Source organism: Scatophagus argus, chromosome 6, assembly GCF_020382885.2.
Source record: "Scatophagus argus isolate fScaArg1 chromosome 6, fScaArg1.pri, whole genome shotgun sequence".
NCBI lineage: Eukaryota > Metazoa > Chordata > Actinopteri > Scatophagidae > Scatophagus > Scatophagus argus.
In genome coordinates this window covers 16,131,651-16,145,799 of record NC_058498.1, presented here as the reverse complement: position 1 = coordinate 16,145,799, position 14,149 = coordinate 16,131,651, and the positions used below count along the sequence as shown (strand labels likewise).

The 14,149-nt window shown below is 42.3% G+C and overlaps 2 protein-coding genes across 3 annotated transcripts; one reads left to right on the top strand and one right to left on the bottom strand.

Annotated features, from left to right (window-relative positions):
- The first annotated feature begins 81 nt into the window (after nucleotides 1–81).
- Nucleotides 82–10,184, top strand: crlf1b (cytokine receptor-like factor 1b). Of its 2 annotated transcripts, none has more exons than XM_046391594.1 (8): nucleotides 82–375; nucleotides 2,576–2,854; nucleotides 3,804–3,933; nucleotides 4,169–4,341; nucleotides 5,533–5,690; nucleotides 6,232–6,400; nucleotides 8,097–8,282; nucleotides 9,115–10,184. In XM_046391594.1, the coding sequence occupies exons 1-8, from the start codon at nucleotides 315–317 to the stop codon at nucleotides 9,129–9,131; spliced, it is 1,173 nt and encodes a 390-aa protein (XP_046247550.1). In that variant the 5' UTR covers nucleotides 82–314; the 3' UTR covers nucleotides 9,132–10,184. The 2 variants fall into 2 exon arrangements, with proteins under 2 accessions (XP_046247550.1, XP_046247549.1); XM_046391593.1 differs by having other exon boundaries at nucleotides 85–375; nucleotides 8,097–8,278.
- rex1bd (required for excision 1-B domain containing) lies at nucleotides 10,182–12,846 on the bottom strand. The gene is made up of 5 exons (XM_046391597.1): nucleotides 12,691–12,846; nucleotides 12,058–12,140; nucleotides 11,684–11,888; nucleotides 10,834–10,922; nucleotides 10,182–10,620 (listed from the first exon to the last, which is right to left on the bottom strand). The coding sequence occupies exons 1-5, from the start codon at nucleotides 12,691–12,693 to the stop codon at nucleotides 10,548–10,550; spliced, it is 453 nt and encodes a 150-aa protein (XP_046247553.1). The 5' UTR covers nucleotides 12,694–12,846; the 3' UTR covers nucleotides 10,182–10,547.
- Nucleotides 12,847–14,149: the final 1,303 nt, after the last annotated feature.

The window sequence follows — 14,149 nt, the reverse complement described above, 5'->3', positions numbered from 1 at the left end:
AGCTGAACTCGTAATACTCTTAAAATGTGTTAAATGTGAAAAGTGTGCGTGGGTGTGTGGCAGGGAGGGGACACGCTGAGGAGCCCTGACGGCCTGTGGCTTTGGGAGGAGCCAACAACGTGAACCTGAGCTTTCACTCAGGAGTTTAAAAGGGAAGCGAACTTTGTGGCGTCTCAGACAAGTCTGTTGTCCTGACTTCCTGCGAAGAGCCGCCGGAGAGACTGAAGCTGCTCACACTTTTGGTTCTCCTGTCTGTTCTCCGCGTTCAGGACGGAGGGGAGGAAAAGCAAGCAGAAGAAACAGCTGAGAGCGTCATGTTGTCCTTCACGTTTCTCCTCTTCCTTGTTCCACATCATGTGTTGTTGGCTTCGTCACGTAAGTACCACACTTTGGTCAACAGACAGACGCAGCCGCGTTGCCTCAACATTATGTCGGTGCTGCACGGTGAGCTGCTGCACGGAGGCTCCAAACCAACAAAACGACTTCACTCCAGGCGCTTGTTTGACAGATGAAAATCAGTGCAAAGGCTGACTCTGCTTTTCACCTGCCCAGGTGTTATTATCACCCCGCCTATAATTATTAGAACAGGTAACCACAGGAGGTAGATTTTCCAGTTCCAGTGCTTATTATGAACTTTGTGGTTTTATAAGGTGAAAGTGATTTAGTGATATTGCACATTTTTAAGGAGAATAAATAGAGAAAGTAGGCATATTTATGGGTAAAATAACCACATGACAATGTTTGTTTTTGTCTAATGTTAGCAATCAATTACCTCTCTCCTGAACTGTCTATCTAAACATTTATCTATCTATTTATTTAGCGCGCTGTTGTACTGAGCTGTTAAAAAATAAACTTGTCTGTGCTCTGTGGTGGACAAATTATGTCACAGACACTTTCTAAATGTTCTCAAAGCATATCTTTGGCATAAGATATATTATGTCAGGCATACACGGATACAAGAGATACAAGATAGGTTTATTTGTCACACACACACAATCATACACGGTACGATGTGCAGTGAAATTCTTTTTGTCCCTGCTACCAAAAAATAGTTAGGTAAAATAGAATGAGTAAAATTAAATATTATAAAATACATACCTTATAAAAAATAAGAGTATTAAAAATGTGAAAATGTGCAGTATTTACATCTAGTACAGGTGGGAGTAGGATTGTCCAGATTAACGCTCACTGTTGAGCAGACGGATGGCCTGGGGGAAGAAGCTTCTCCTCATCCTCTCAGTGTTGGTTCTCAGGCAGCGGAACCGACGGCCTGATGGCAGCAGGGAGAGGAGTGAGTGTCCGGGCTGATGGGGCTGCCTGAGGATCTTCTCAGTTCTCGACCTGCATCGTTTGGTGTAAATGTCCTGCAGGTCAGGTAGAGTTGTTCTGATCGTCCGCTCAGACTGAGCAGACTACCCTCCTAAAGGCCGAGATGTCCTGCTTTGTGCAGCTGCCCATCCATGTGGTGATACTAATATATCTGCAAGAAACTAATAAAACTTTAATAAAAGTCCAGTATTTCCTACAAGGACCTAAAACATGAAGAAACATTAGCATGGTGTGAACAGTATGGCAGAATCTCTGGCAGCTGATGGTGTATGTCATCGAACCGCTCAGCTCTTTATTTGGGAACCTTTTGATTAGATTGTGCCGTAACCCCCTAACAATATGTCGTCTAATTGTTGCACTTTCCATGTGAATAAGTGCAGATGCAGCGTGACACCACATTACACGAGAGTAATCATTTGATGTGATTGTGTACCTAACGCTGGATTAGACCGAGACCTGTTAGGTGTGGTGTTCGTGTAGCTGATTAGACAAACTGCAATAAACAGCATTCGGACTCCAAGACTGAGAAAATGACCTGCAAGTAGCTTCTTTATGTTTGTTGAAACCACATGCACGACTCCTCTTACATGTAGTTTTAACCTCTCTGTATTTGTTAATGAATCCACTGAGGCTGAAAACAGCGGAGTGGCACATGTGTTTGAAAGCTTGTCCGCCGCCCACCTGGACCAGGGTTAATAAAACTCTACACATCAGCCCTCATATCTATGGTGGTAACATTCAAGCGCACTGCAGAGGGTTTCTCATGGGTATCAATCATAAAGGCGTACCTAAAGTCGGAGAGGGATTGTGGTATGGAAAAGCATTCAAGGATTTTACAGACAAACCAGGGTGACCTTTCTGACTGATCCTGCCGAGGCTCCATAAATCCACTTCATTACTGGGTCATAAATATGTGCTGAGCTCTTGCTCTGTTGTGGTGCAGTGCTGCTGCTGCTGCTGCCTTCCTCCTCACACAAACATAAAGTTTTCTTACGGTGACAAAGAAATGGATGCACTGTGTTCCACATTTCAGTCTGTACAGTCTAACAGCTGTCCACAATGTAAGGCATGAGGAGGGTCTAATCAATGAAAGCTAATGGTTAAGAAGGAGCTAAAAAACTGCAATGTAAATGAAAATGCACTGTGGTCTTGTTAGGAAAACAACGATAGCAAGTTGACTCTGTTTTCTGGCTTTTAGATTTTTGTTGACAATTTTTATTTGTGTGTGTGTGTCCCCACCACTCAGATGTAGCGGTGATCTCCCCTCAGGATCCCGTCCTGCGTATCGGCTCCAGTCTCACTGCCACGTGCAGGCTGAGCCCTGAGCTCGGCCTCCAGTCCAGCACGTTGTACTGGACGCTGAACGGGATGTGTCTGTCCAGCAGCACCTACAGGGTGGTGAGCCCCGACGTCCTGAGCGTCACCATTCACAACCTGAATGGCTCCCAGCAGCAGTCCGGAGACAATCTCGTGTGTCATGGAGCCAATGGACACGTCCTGGCTGGTTCATGTCTCTATGTGGGCAGTAAGTGGGGACTTTTTTTTTTGGCTGTGCAAAATAACTGTGATTGGCTTAGTCAGTTATTACAGCTGCCATTTAACAGAAGGAACTTATGCCTATTTTTTAAAACGAAGTATTTAATTTAGGATGTTGTGTATTGCTATGTTTTGGAAATGAACAGATACCAAATTATTATTACCATATTTGTGGTATCAGAGACCGGTGTTTGTACATCTTTACTGTAAACCCAAAGGATTGTGAAAATGCCACAAAATCAATTTTCTGAGAAATTTGATATTTTATGAAAAAGGTCACAGAGAACCAAATTCTACATTGAGGTTATGAAGAATCCAGTTGTCACAATTATTTAGTAGATATTTGTCGTTTCAAAATATGATCTAAGTCGTAGTTTGTTCTACACAGTCTAAACAAAAACAAGCATGCTTGTTTGCCTGCCACAATTAATTTATGTTAACATCACTTTATATAAATTCAAACCCAAAAAGTATCACATGAAATGAAACTGTAACTGAAAGTGTAGATGAACAAAACCCCCTTTTCTTTTTCCTATCTTGTCTTGAACACACAAACTCTGTCACTGTGTTGTAAAACACTGGGGATAAATAAGAAATGTTCTTTTATTTAACAGAAACGGGGAACTTTACAGCAACGGGGTTGCTGTAAAATCACTGAAATAAAGAAATCTAAACTGATCGTGATTTGATTTGAATGTTTCGCTGTCTCACTTTAAATACGAGTTAAGCAGTACTTTTACAAAATTATTGAGAACTTTCTTTTTATTTCTAGCCTTCCTGATTATCACCTGTAGTGCTTTAAAGTTTGTTTAACGAGCTTCCCTTTTTTTCAGTGCTTTGACTTGAAGGAGTTAATGTTCCACATGAATGGAGAGGAAGCGTTTTTCTTTGCTTCTTGTTTCTTTTAAAAAGATTTATTTAATTGTATTTCCACCCAGTGCCTCCAGAAAAACCAGTGAACTTAACATGTTGGTCTCACAACACGAAGGACCTGAGCTGCAAGTGGAGCCCGGGAGGGCGGGGTGAGACCCACATCCGAACCAACTACACCCTCAAGTACAAATTGAGGTGAGCTCCCCAGACCTGCTGCAGCTCACAGGTGATCACCTCGTCCAGCAGCTCTCAGGTAGATTGGTAATGAATGCATTACTGCATCAGTACAGTTTATTATCTGCAACACACGCTACACTGAGAGGTCGCAGTGTGTTGATTTTCTGGTGTGCGTTCACAAGTTTTAAAGAATCAGTCAGCTTTTTCAGAAACTATTGGCAGAGTTTGTTTTGGTCGCTGTGTTTCTGTCCAGGTGGTACGGGAGAGAGAAGGAGTGTGAAAGTGACAGCACCTGGAAGCAGTTGTACTTCTGCCACATCCCCAGCAACCTGGCCCTCTTCACCCCTTATGAGATCTGGGTGGAGGCGGCCAATCAGCTGGGCTCTGCCACCTCGGACATCACCACCCTGGACATTCTTGATGTAGGTGGGTAAATGAACTTTTACAGGAGGTTGTTTTTTTCTTATCTCGGCTCCTGGAGATTGAATAAAACAGCTCTTTCCTTTCCTGATCTATCCTTTTTTTCTTTTCTGTCTGGCCCTCTCCTTTCATTTCGTTTCCTTTCATCTTGTTTTCTCTCCTCTCCTCTCACTGACATTTGTGTGTCCGCAGATCTCTTACATATGGTTAACACACTTCTCTGGGACGAGAGGGGATTTATTTTTATGCTTCGCTCCTTCCAGCCCACCACTGTGACAACATTCAAAGTTCAGACTCTCAAAGATAAACTGTCTTGTTGTGAAAGTTAACCGCACATCAGAGGCCTCTCAGGCCTGATCTCTTCGCAGGTTTCGCATAGAGAAATTTAGGTTATGCTATACAAACAATAGCAGGTATTCCTTACAGTTTCTCCAGCGCTAATGTAAGAGTGTATTGTCGTGGCCTCTGGTGAAAGTTGCATTACAAAGCAGTGTTCACCATCCATGAGTGAGCATCCTCTCCCTCCGTTCATCCTTGCTGCACACTGAGGGACAGATAACTCAGAGCTGTGAGTGGGTTGGAGAGGAGATGTGTTGCAGGGCCTCAGTGACAGAAACATCAAGCTCAGAGAGTGTTTGTTCTGACTCGGTTTGAGCTGACTGCGATAGAGCAAATAAAATATGTGAGCTGAAAAAGAAGCATCCCACACCGGGATGCTGCTGGAGGATGTCTGAAGCAGAAGGTCACCCGCAGGAAGCACTTTTACAGGCCATTTAATAAGTTCCTCTCTTTGTCTCTCGTGCTGCCATCCACTTTATCCCTCCCCCCATCTTTGTCTCTTTCAAAGTGCTTGATTTGTTTGCATCTTTTATTGCACTGGGTAAAATGTTTTAAATGTTTTGTTTAATACTGACTTAGGAAGTACACACTGACCTGAAACAAAGCCTGCCAACCAGTCTGTCTGAAGACACAAAGACCAGCCACTGAAACAAAGACATGGTACTACAGATAAATGTTGAGCCCCTTTCTTTACCTTGAGAGAGGAACTGAATCAAAGGATACTTGTCTTAAAAAAACAAAAACAAAAAAAACCTTGTCTCTTGAGGTCATTCAAACCTCTCATATTCTGTGTCCTTGTGAAACATGCTGTGCAGCTGCTGTAAACAAACTTTTTAACACTTGTCCTTGTCCGTGCAGTGACCACCGACCCTCCTGCCAACGTGCAGGTGAGTCGTGTCGGTGACCTCGAGGACCAGCTGACGGTCCGCTGGGCCAGCCCCCCCGAGCTCAAGGACTTCCTGTTTCAGGCCAAGTATCAGATACGCTACAGACTGGAGGACAGCACTGAATGGAAGGTGGTCCGCACATTCTCACACACAAACATTCACAGTAGGCTTCACACACTTCCTCTGCAGCTATGACGCCTCAGAGTCAGCTGTGGAAAAACGTGCTCTTGCTGGAACTGTAGCCTCTTGCATGTGCTTTCATTATGAAGCAAATAATACTTGGGTAAAAGCCATGACTCTTCTGATTATTTGCCGGTAAGTTTTTGAAAGCTGGCTTTGATCCAAAGGTGCAGGAGTGGAGCTCTTTAGAAACTGTTATTCTCTCAAATGGCTTCTTTGATGTTTTCTGCCTACAGCTTCTTTGTCTGCTCTGTATGAACATAAGATATGTTCCAGTGTGAATACCAGATTCACTGTTGAAGGACCAGATCAACCAAATAATTATATTAAATAATAATATATTTGAATCCAGAATGCATTCAAAATAAAAGCAGAGCAAACTTCTGACAGTGAGAGAAGATTCTGTAAATATTTCTGTTCAGTTGGACTTGAGAAGGACTGTTTTTTTTTTTTTTTTGCATCCTTGCTGTCATTCTGTTCCCTCTCACAGGTGGTGGATGATGTCGGTAACCAGACATCATGTCGACTGGCAGGCCTCCGGCCCGGGACCGTCTATTTCGTCCAGGTGAGGTGCAATCCAGTGGGCATTTATGGTTCCAGAAAGGCCGGCATCTGGAGTGACTGGAGCCACGCAGCCGCTGCCTCCACACCAAGCAGTGGTGAGCACATCGCACACAAAAAGATGCAACCTTCAGGATTTTATTATGGATGCAAGGGTAATAATTGAAGAAATTTTAACACAAGACTCTGCGAGCAAAGCAGTACTAGTGGTTTCTGGACAGTTAAGACAAAACCCCTCAAACATTTGAAGTGTAACTGAAGTCTTTCCCCTTGTAGTCTGTCTCTTAAATGGCTTCCCATATGTCTGTGGTGCCCACAAACTTGACCATTCCTTCCTTTGAAATAATCAACCTTTCATCAGCAATTAAAACCAGAAAAACAATGTCGTTATCACTGTTTCAACATCCTGAACAAGCAGATCCAAACCGCATGTGACCCAGGACAAAACAAACATCAATAGGCTAGATACCTTGATAGAGATCTCCCCACACGGATTAGAAGAAACTGCAAGGAGCCAGGGGGACATTTGATAGATTTTGGACGTCGGCTTCAAAGATTGATCAAGTTAAAAAGCTGGTTGTCTGTCCACAGCGCACACATGGCCTATAAAGCCTGAGTGGAAGCAGGTTTGGGAGAAGGAGGAGCAGATAATGAGTTACACTGGTCTTGTGGAATTTACTTTCCACAGGGAGGAAGTTCTTATCAGGCTCCGTTGTTTGAATTGACTGTAGCAGACTTAAGACATTCAGCAGCATTTCCTCCCTGAAATGCCAAGTATGGTATCCCACCTGCACCTTAGAAACATTTCTCTTGATATGAAACTGTTTACATGTAGTTTTGCAACTTTTATAATTTTGTTAAAAGATCTGTCAGTCAAATCAAACAAACTTGAAATTTTGCTGGAATGTCCCTTAGAGCGTTATTTTCCATGCTCCACTCAACACTCAGCGTGAAATGCTTTAAGACAGTAAAAGCTTCATAGTTTCAGTTTATTTAAATATGCATTTTTGGTTGTTTAAAAGAATTAAAGCATCCAAAATGAGAAAAGAACTCTAGATAATTTATAATTGGACTTCATTCTTTTAGGATAATTTTTGTAAGTACATGGGAGGAATAACGTTAATTGGCCCACAGTAAACCCTACTGTATGTAGGCCTATATAGTTTTGGGATGTCTTTGGAGGATGATTCACTGTATAAAAATGGAGTTCCTGCAGTCTAGTGTCTGATTTGACTTTTGCAATGAGGGACAAGACAGATTCCTCAAAAACGTGCTCTGACAGACTCAAAACAACTCAACTGCAACCTTAGTTTTTAGTGAAACTCCTGCACTAGAATCTTTGATCATTAAACTGTCTGCTGTTTATGGGGGCTGCTGTTATTGGAATAAAAGAAGCTTCACTCAACCACAGCTGCTGTTGTGAGTAATATTGCATCTTTATTAATTTTTCTTAATGTAATCAGGTAGGTTTTATTTGGATCCCTGCCAGGAGAGCAGAGCTGGTAGCTCTCAAAGGAGAGGTGGTTGGAGCCTCTGTTCTGGCTGACTGGAGGTTAGCTGCACCACCGGGAGCCCCCACTGGAACCAGAACTGAGATAGGCGGCAGTAGCTTCAGTCTCTGGTGAAACAGCAGGCTGGAGAAGCTCTGACCGGCTCAGCTCTGAGCTTTGGAGCCCACCTCTCTCCATCCCCTCTGTTACCTCTTCCTTCTTTCTCTCACACTCTCTTTTTTGTCTCTCCCATCATCTTCCTCCTCCTCCTCCTCACCGCCCTCCCCTTCTCCTCACCTCCCAGAGCGGCTGCAGAGCGGCTCTTGTGATCCTAAGCCCAGTGAGCAGAACTCCACCCTGCGGCGGGAACTCAAGCAGTTCTTCGGGTGGGTCCGCAAGCACACGTACGGCTGCAGCGGCATGTCGATCAAACTGTACGACCAGTGGAGGGTGTGGCTGCAGAAAACGCAGAAAACGCGCAACCAGGTAGGTAAGCAGAATCCCCCTCCCCCCCCCTCGCTTTTCATTATCTCTGCTGAGCCGCTTTCACAAACAGCCACTGCTGCGCTGAATTTCTGACCCTCCCTTTGTCATGCCATGTGGTCAGCATTTATTACAAGCACAAAGAGAACTACTTCTCTTGAACTGGCTCTGGGAAGTTTCAGTCCATACTTTATGATAAGGTAAAATGTGCGGTTTTGACTTTACTGGCCCAGAAGGGGGAGCATAAAAGTAGATATGCATTCTGATTTTATTACATATTTTAACGAGACGAGACTAGACTAGACTAGATGTAGACTTCTGATCTTCATCTGACCACAACAAAGCGAAACGAACATGTAAATGTAATTAACAGTCCACTGTAATGTGTTCCTTTTGTGTTTTGTTTTCTCTTGGCATGAGCAGCTCCTTTTCACAAAAATAACTCGGCCCAAATGGCAAACAGAGCCCCAGCATCGTGTTTATGTGACTTTGTGAGGAGCTCAAAACCTTTAAGCCACATCCTCGGCTGCTTGAACTCACTGAAACCTTCACCTGACTCCATTAGTTCAGCTGTGTGCTGTGTGCTTTGTGTGTAAGGCACATGTTATCTCCTGAATAATGTCTTTGTTCACAGACTGAGACAGGTTCCCATTGATTACCTTGAGAGAGAGAGAGATAGCGGGGAGCCAGGGAGTGATACATGGAGAATAAGAAAGAGATGATGCAAAGAAAGACAAGAGAAAAGTGGCAGTCAGACAGAGAAATGATCTTGATGATTGATTGCATGGTTTCTCCCGATGAATTATTCCAGTATGAACCATCTGCTTTTGTCTTTTCAGATTCTACAAGACGATAACTCATAGCGCAGTCACTCGACACCACTGTGGTGTTTAATTCAAGAAAAGCATCGAGAAATACTGAAGGATAACTGGCCCCAAGGGTCCCAGCTGTGTGAGAGGTCCAACGCCTTCAGCCTGAGTGATACTGCAGTGTTTGGTCATACAGCTTTAGCTTGAGGTAAAAGGGCCCAAGTGGAAGATAAGGGAAGTGAGACAATGCAGCCTTTTCCTGTGATTCCTGACTGTTAGATCTGTTTGCACAGAGATGTTTAGGGCTCCAGTAAATGCACTTTTATTCTGGAGTTGTAACAGAACAAAATATAGAAAACAACCCTAACCTGACCCTAAACTGTTCCCAGTCTAAAGTATTTTCTAAAGCTGTAAAGCCTTGAGGCCAATTGAACAGTATCTCTACATCTATTACCGTTGGGAAATAAGTAGTTAAGGGTAGGGCTGGAATAAATGATTATTTTTATTCTAAATTAATCTGCTGAGTAGTTTCTTGACTAGAAGCTTGTCAATAATGTCAGAAAACAGTGAAAGGTGAATGTTTTGTCTGTCCAGCAGAACAAAACACAGAGACATTATTATATAAAATGGCATAAATCAGTGAAAATTTTTACTCACAATTGTGAAACTCAAACAATCACAAAAAGTGATTCATCATTGAATATTTTTTTTGTCAATCAACTAATCAATCCAGCATTAGTTCAGTGAAAACTATATTTGGGAAAGCACCCATGAGCTGTTTAAACACAGTAATCAGGCATAAAACAGCACATATTATATCTAAAATACTGCATCTCAATCAAATTATGTAGTTTTGAGTCAGATATTCCCAAACTGCAGTGAGTGCTGCTCTTGAATTCCCATGAAATAATACCTTGGTATTTGTGGAATGTATTTAAATATCCTGTTTCAGTAAAGTCTGAAGACATTTTCATACTGTTTATATTTTTATAACTGCATATTTAAAGAATGTTTTTTGTCTAAGTTATATTACTTTACTGCACCTGTTAGGCCTCTGAAAAATAATGTTTAATGTATGCCACAGTAAAAAGTGAAAATTGTCTTGGAAAGTGTCTTTTTTTTAATTTAAAAATACAATTCATCAAGTAAACAAAGACTGCTGAAGAATTATTTAACATTTTGAATATTTACACATCTTTAAAATATAAAGAAACTTCCTTTTTTTTGGCTGATGCACTGGTTAACACAAACACATGACTATAGACAGAAACACACAGAGCCCGAATGAGAAAAGCCCCCTGGGTGGAATAAGACTGCAGCAGCAAGCAGGGTGGGGCCAGAGGGGGATCAATAAGTGCAGCTGAGAAGTCCAAGATGGAAGTTGCAGCAGAGCCGAGTCGATCTGTCAGCTCTGCTGTCCGGTGATGTGAGGGGGCGGCTGCAGGCCTCCTGGGAGCCACCTGTCAATCACACTCCTCAGAGTCATACTTGAAGTCCTGCATGATCTCACTCAGAGCCTCTTTGTTCTTGATGATCCTGGACAAGGAATCACAAAAACACATTGTGTTACAAACATTTGTGAATATCTTTTGACAGTTTTATGATATCACAATGGTAACAAAGGAAAATCTGTTAAAATGAACAGGAAACAGGAAGTTGAGCGGCCAACAGCGGGTTGACCGTGAGTGAGCGGATGGGTCAGGAGGGAGCTAACACAGCAAGTGGAGGGGTGATAATAGCCGCTCTTACTCGTGCCTGATCTCCTGAATCTTTTCTTGACAGTCTTCGTCCTCTGGGTGATCCTGGGCCCGCTGCCTGGCCAGCTGCAGCTTGGCTGTCTGTTGAGAAGGAACATCGGATAAGATTTATGCAAAATATTTGTCCATGGAGGACAGAGAGGAGACGGGATAAACTCTAAGATAACAGGAGCTTTATGACACTGCTGGCAGTAGGGAAGCTAATATTAGTGCAAAACCTCATACAAAAATGATGCATATCACCTTTGATGCCAGAAGTGACTTTGAGAATGTGGGAAGCACCGAAGGTAACATTTTACCAGAAGGCTCGCTCAAATCATGATGAGCATTACAGACAGACTGCAGCTGCATCACTGCTGAATCACCAAATGTTTTTAATTGAGCTGAAATTAGTGTTAATGTCCAGTCAGTCAGCATAAAAAGGCTCATCAGACGCTTCATGGACAGTTTATTTCCATAAGTGGTTCTAAAAACCTTTATGACTTGAGCTGCCCAAAAAAACCCAGAATCGCTGGAGATGACGGTGGTAAAAGCTCTGCTCGTGTAAAAAGTCTGCCTCCTTGTGGTGAACCAGTGGAACTGCAAACATTAAAGTGTGAACTTCGAAGTGGATATTTGACACAAAGGGATTCTTATACACCAATATTGATATTTAGCTGATTATATCACTGTTACTCCCTGCATGTCAGATAGTTAGTGTACATTAAGACCACCATCCCACAATACTGACAGTGTCATGTTAAATCAAAGCATATATACACTTTTTATTCTAAAAAATGTTCCTTTTTTTACACTGCTATCCTGCGGGCTCAATATAAAAAACACACATAGTGTTTACCAACCAGTTCAAGTTTCTGCTTCTCTTTGCTCTGCAGCTTTTCAATGTGCTCAGAAAGATCCGGCCTGTCAAACTCATGGTGCAGCCTCCCCTTTATCTCCAGCACTTCCTTGGAGATGCCACAGAAGGCCTGTGTTATTTCATGGACCAGCTGCCTGTAGTGGTCAAAGTCATAATGGGGCCCTGTCCTCAAGTAGGCCTCATGTCCTCTGGACGGCAGTCAGCAGCAAACACACCAAGAAAAACACAAACAGAAGCGAATGAGGTGTATTATTCGGGCCTCTACATGCATGCGTCAAGAACAATGAGTGAAGTATGTGTGTACAGTTGTAAGAAGTAACAAACAGGATGGATATTCATGATTAGATGCAAACATACTCTTCAAAGAGCTGATAGGTCTCTACCCGCTCAGACTGAAGGCGATAAAACCTCTGGATCAGGGCTTTAAAGTCTGCAGGGACCTATAGGGAGGAAATCACATGAAAGAAAGTTCACACATTACATCTAGAGAGGGATGATTTATTTTAGCGCTGAGAGAATTAACAGAAAGTTATTCTTCAAAATTTTATAACTACTATTATTATTTTTATTATTACTGTTACCTAAATTGAAGAGAAATACGTTTGAAAAATACAGTTAGGCTAAATGTAGCGAAAGTTTTACCATTTGTATCCGTATTATTATGTTTTGTCCTTTGAACAGAGTAGGTTAGCACCTCCACCAGTTACAGCCTGTGATTTCTGACATATTCAGGGCTAAGGCTTGAAAGGCTGCAGTTCGGGTTTATCAAGATAAAATGAAGTGAAAGCTTGCTGCATGGCTCATCTGCTTTAGCTATAAGCTTACAGGTTGTCGTGTTGCCCACTGACTATGGTATTAACGCTACAATCTTAGCTTGGCTATACTTGGCTATATTAGCCAAGCTAAGATTAGCTTAGCTTAGCACACGTAGAAGTATTACTTTGGAGGCTCTCAGACGTTTGACTGTACTATAAAATGTCAGATACTCACCATGGTAATTTGCCGAGAAACACTTTTGCTGCGTTCCCACCGTTTATAACAGTAACATGTTTTATAAGTACAGGACGTTGTATCTCTTCTGCATGTGAATCAGCAACCTCACTTCCCTGCCTCCCGGAAGTGACGAGGCTATCCGAGGCGTATCGTTGGTTTTCAAAATAAAGGTTCTAATACGGCAACATATTGACAATTCCCTCTGTTATCTACTTTGACAAGAGAAAGTCTTTGTGTTATATTTGTAATGACACGTTACCGTGTGATGGTTCTGAACCTTAAGCTCTTCCTACAGCGTATCTATGCCTTATCTAAGTCTTATCTATATACATAGAGTATATAGTATATAGTATATTTTAACTCAGCTATGTATTAGGTGCTGGTTGGCTATAAAGGACTGAGCAGTCTGACAACCTGTGTGCAATTACAAGAGAGTCAACATTTGTCCAGTAATTTATTCTTGTCCTCAGTGCATCTCACGCCTGTAAATATGAAGGATATCTTGTATTAACAGTACAGGATGAAGATTAAGACATTGAGATTAAATATTCATTTTTCATTTTGGCAACAATATCAATACAAGGTTCATTTGAATCTTTCTGTTTTTTAAGCTTTCTTTTTTTCTATCTCAAGTTTTAAGCTGTCATGGAGGAGAAAAACAGAAATTTTAAAACTGTCATGATAACTGGGCAAACTCCACCTGCTGAAGGTGATACTGGCACAGTCACATTGTGTACCCTTCCTTGCGATAGGTTTAGGTGGAAGATTGTGAAGGTTTTACTTTGAAAAATGTCAATCTGCCTCTGGCAGCTGACTGACACTAACCAATCAAATGCTTTTCTACACAATTAGAAACACTCAGTTTTCTCTATTTAACTACAGAACATGCATAATCAAAGTGCACAAACAACTATATGGAGTTTTGTTTCATAAGCACGACTGGACTATAGGAGTTCCCAAAATAATCCCTGATCCGTAGCAAAGACTACCTGTTGCTTCTTATCTTGCAGCTCCATTAGTAAGACTTACAGCCCATCCACTGGAGGACTATGTAAGCATCATCTGCTTTGTGTTTGTGTGATTAGAAAGCGTTATTCCAATATGGAGGAAAGAGGTCGTAAAACTACTACTGTGCAGACGCGGGCACTCCTACGCCTTCAGTCTGCCTCCGCCGTTCATTGGTCCATTCAGCATCTTCAGCACCACGCAGGCTGAACAGCGACACACAGCCGTGCAGCTCTCATCAAATGAGGATGCCGAGCGTCGGACGCTGTCTTACAGGGTTTCTGTGACACTGTTTATCTGATTTTGTCTTTTAGCCCGAATGCCATCGTTTGATCAGTCTGTAACAGATGTTGACAGTCGGTGTATTTGCAGCCGATTGCCTCCCTCGTTTTGACCGGGAACAGCCCGTCCGTGTCTTCTAACTCTGCAAGAGGAAGCTTTATTTTTTCTT

What these genes read in the sequence shown, in the direction of transcription:
- rex1bd (XM_046391597.1), bottom strand. An exon ending in ACCTATCAGCTCTTTGAAGA is followed by an intron (nt 11,889 to 12,057) that starts GTATGTTTGCAT and finishes ACTGCCGTCCAG; the next exon opens with AGGACATGAGGCCTACTTGA. An exon ending in AGAAGCAGAAACTTGAACTG is followed by an intron (nt 10,923 to 11,683) that starts GTTGGTAAACAC and finishes CCTTCTCAACAG; the next exon opens with ACAGCCAAGCTGCAGCTGGC.
- crlf1b (XM_046391593.1), top strand. Translation starts at nt 315, where the DNA reads ATGTTGTCCTTCACGTTTCTCCTCTTCCTTGTTCCACATCATGTGTTG. An exon ending in TGTGTTGTTGGCTTCGTCAC is followed by an intron (nt 376 to 2,575) that starts GTAAGTACCACA and finishes CCCACCACTCAG; the next exon opens with ATGTAGCGGTGATCTCCCCT. An exon ending in AGGACAGCACTGAATGGAAG is followed by an intron (nt 5,691 to 6,231) that starts GTGGTCCGCACA and finishes TCCCTCTCACAG; the next exon opens with GTGGTGGATGATGTCGGTAA.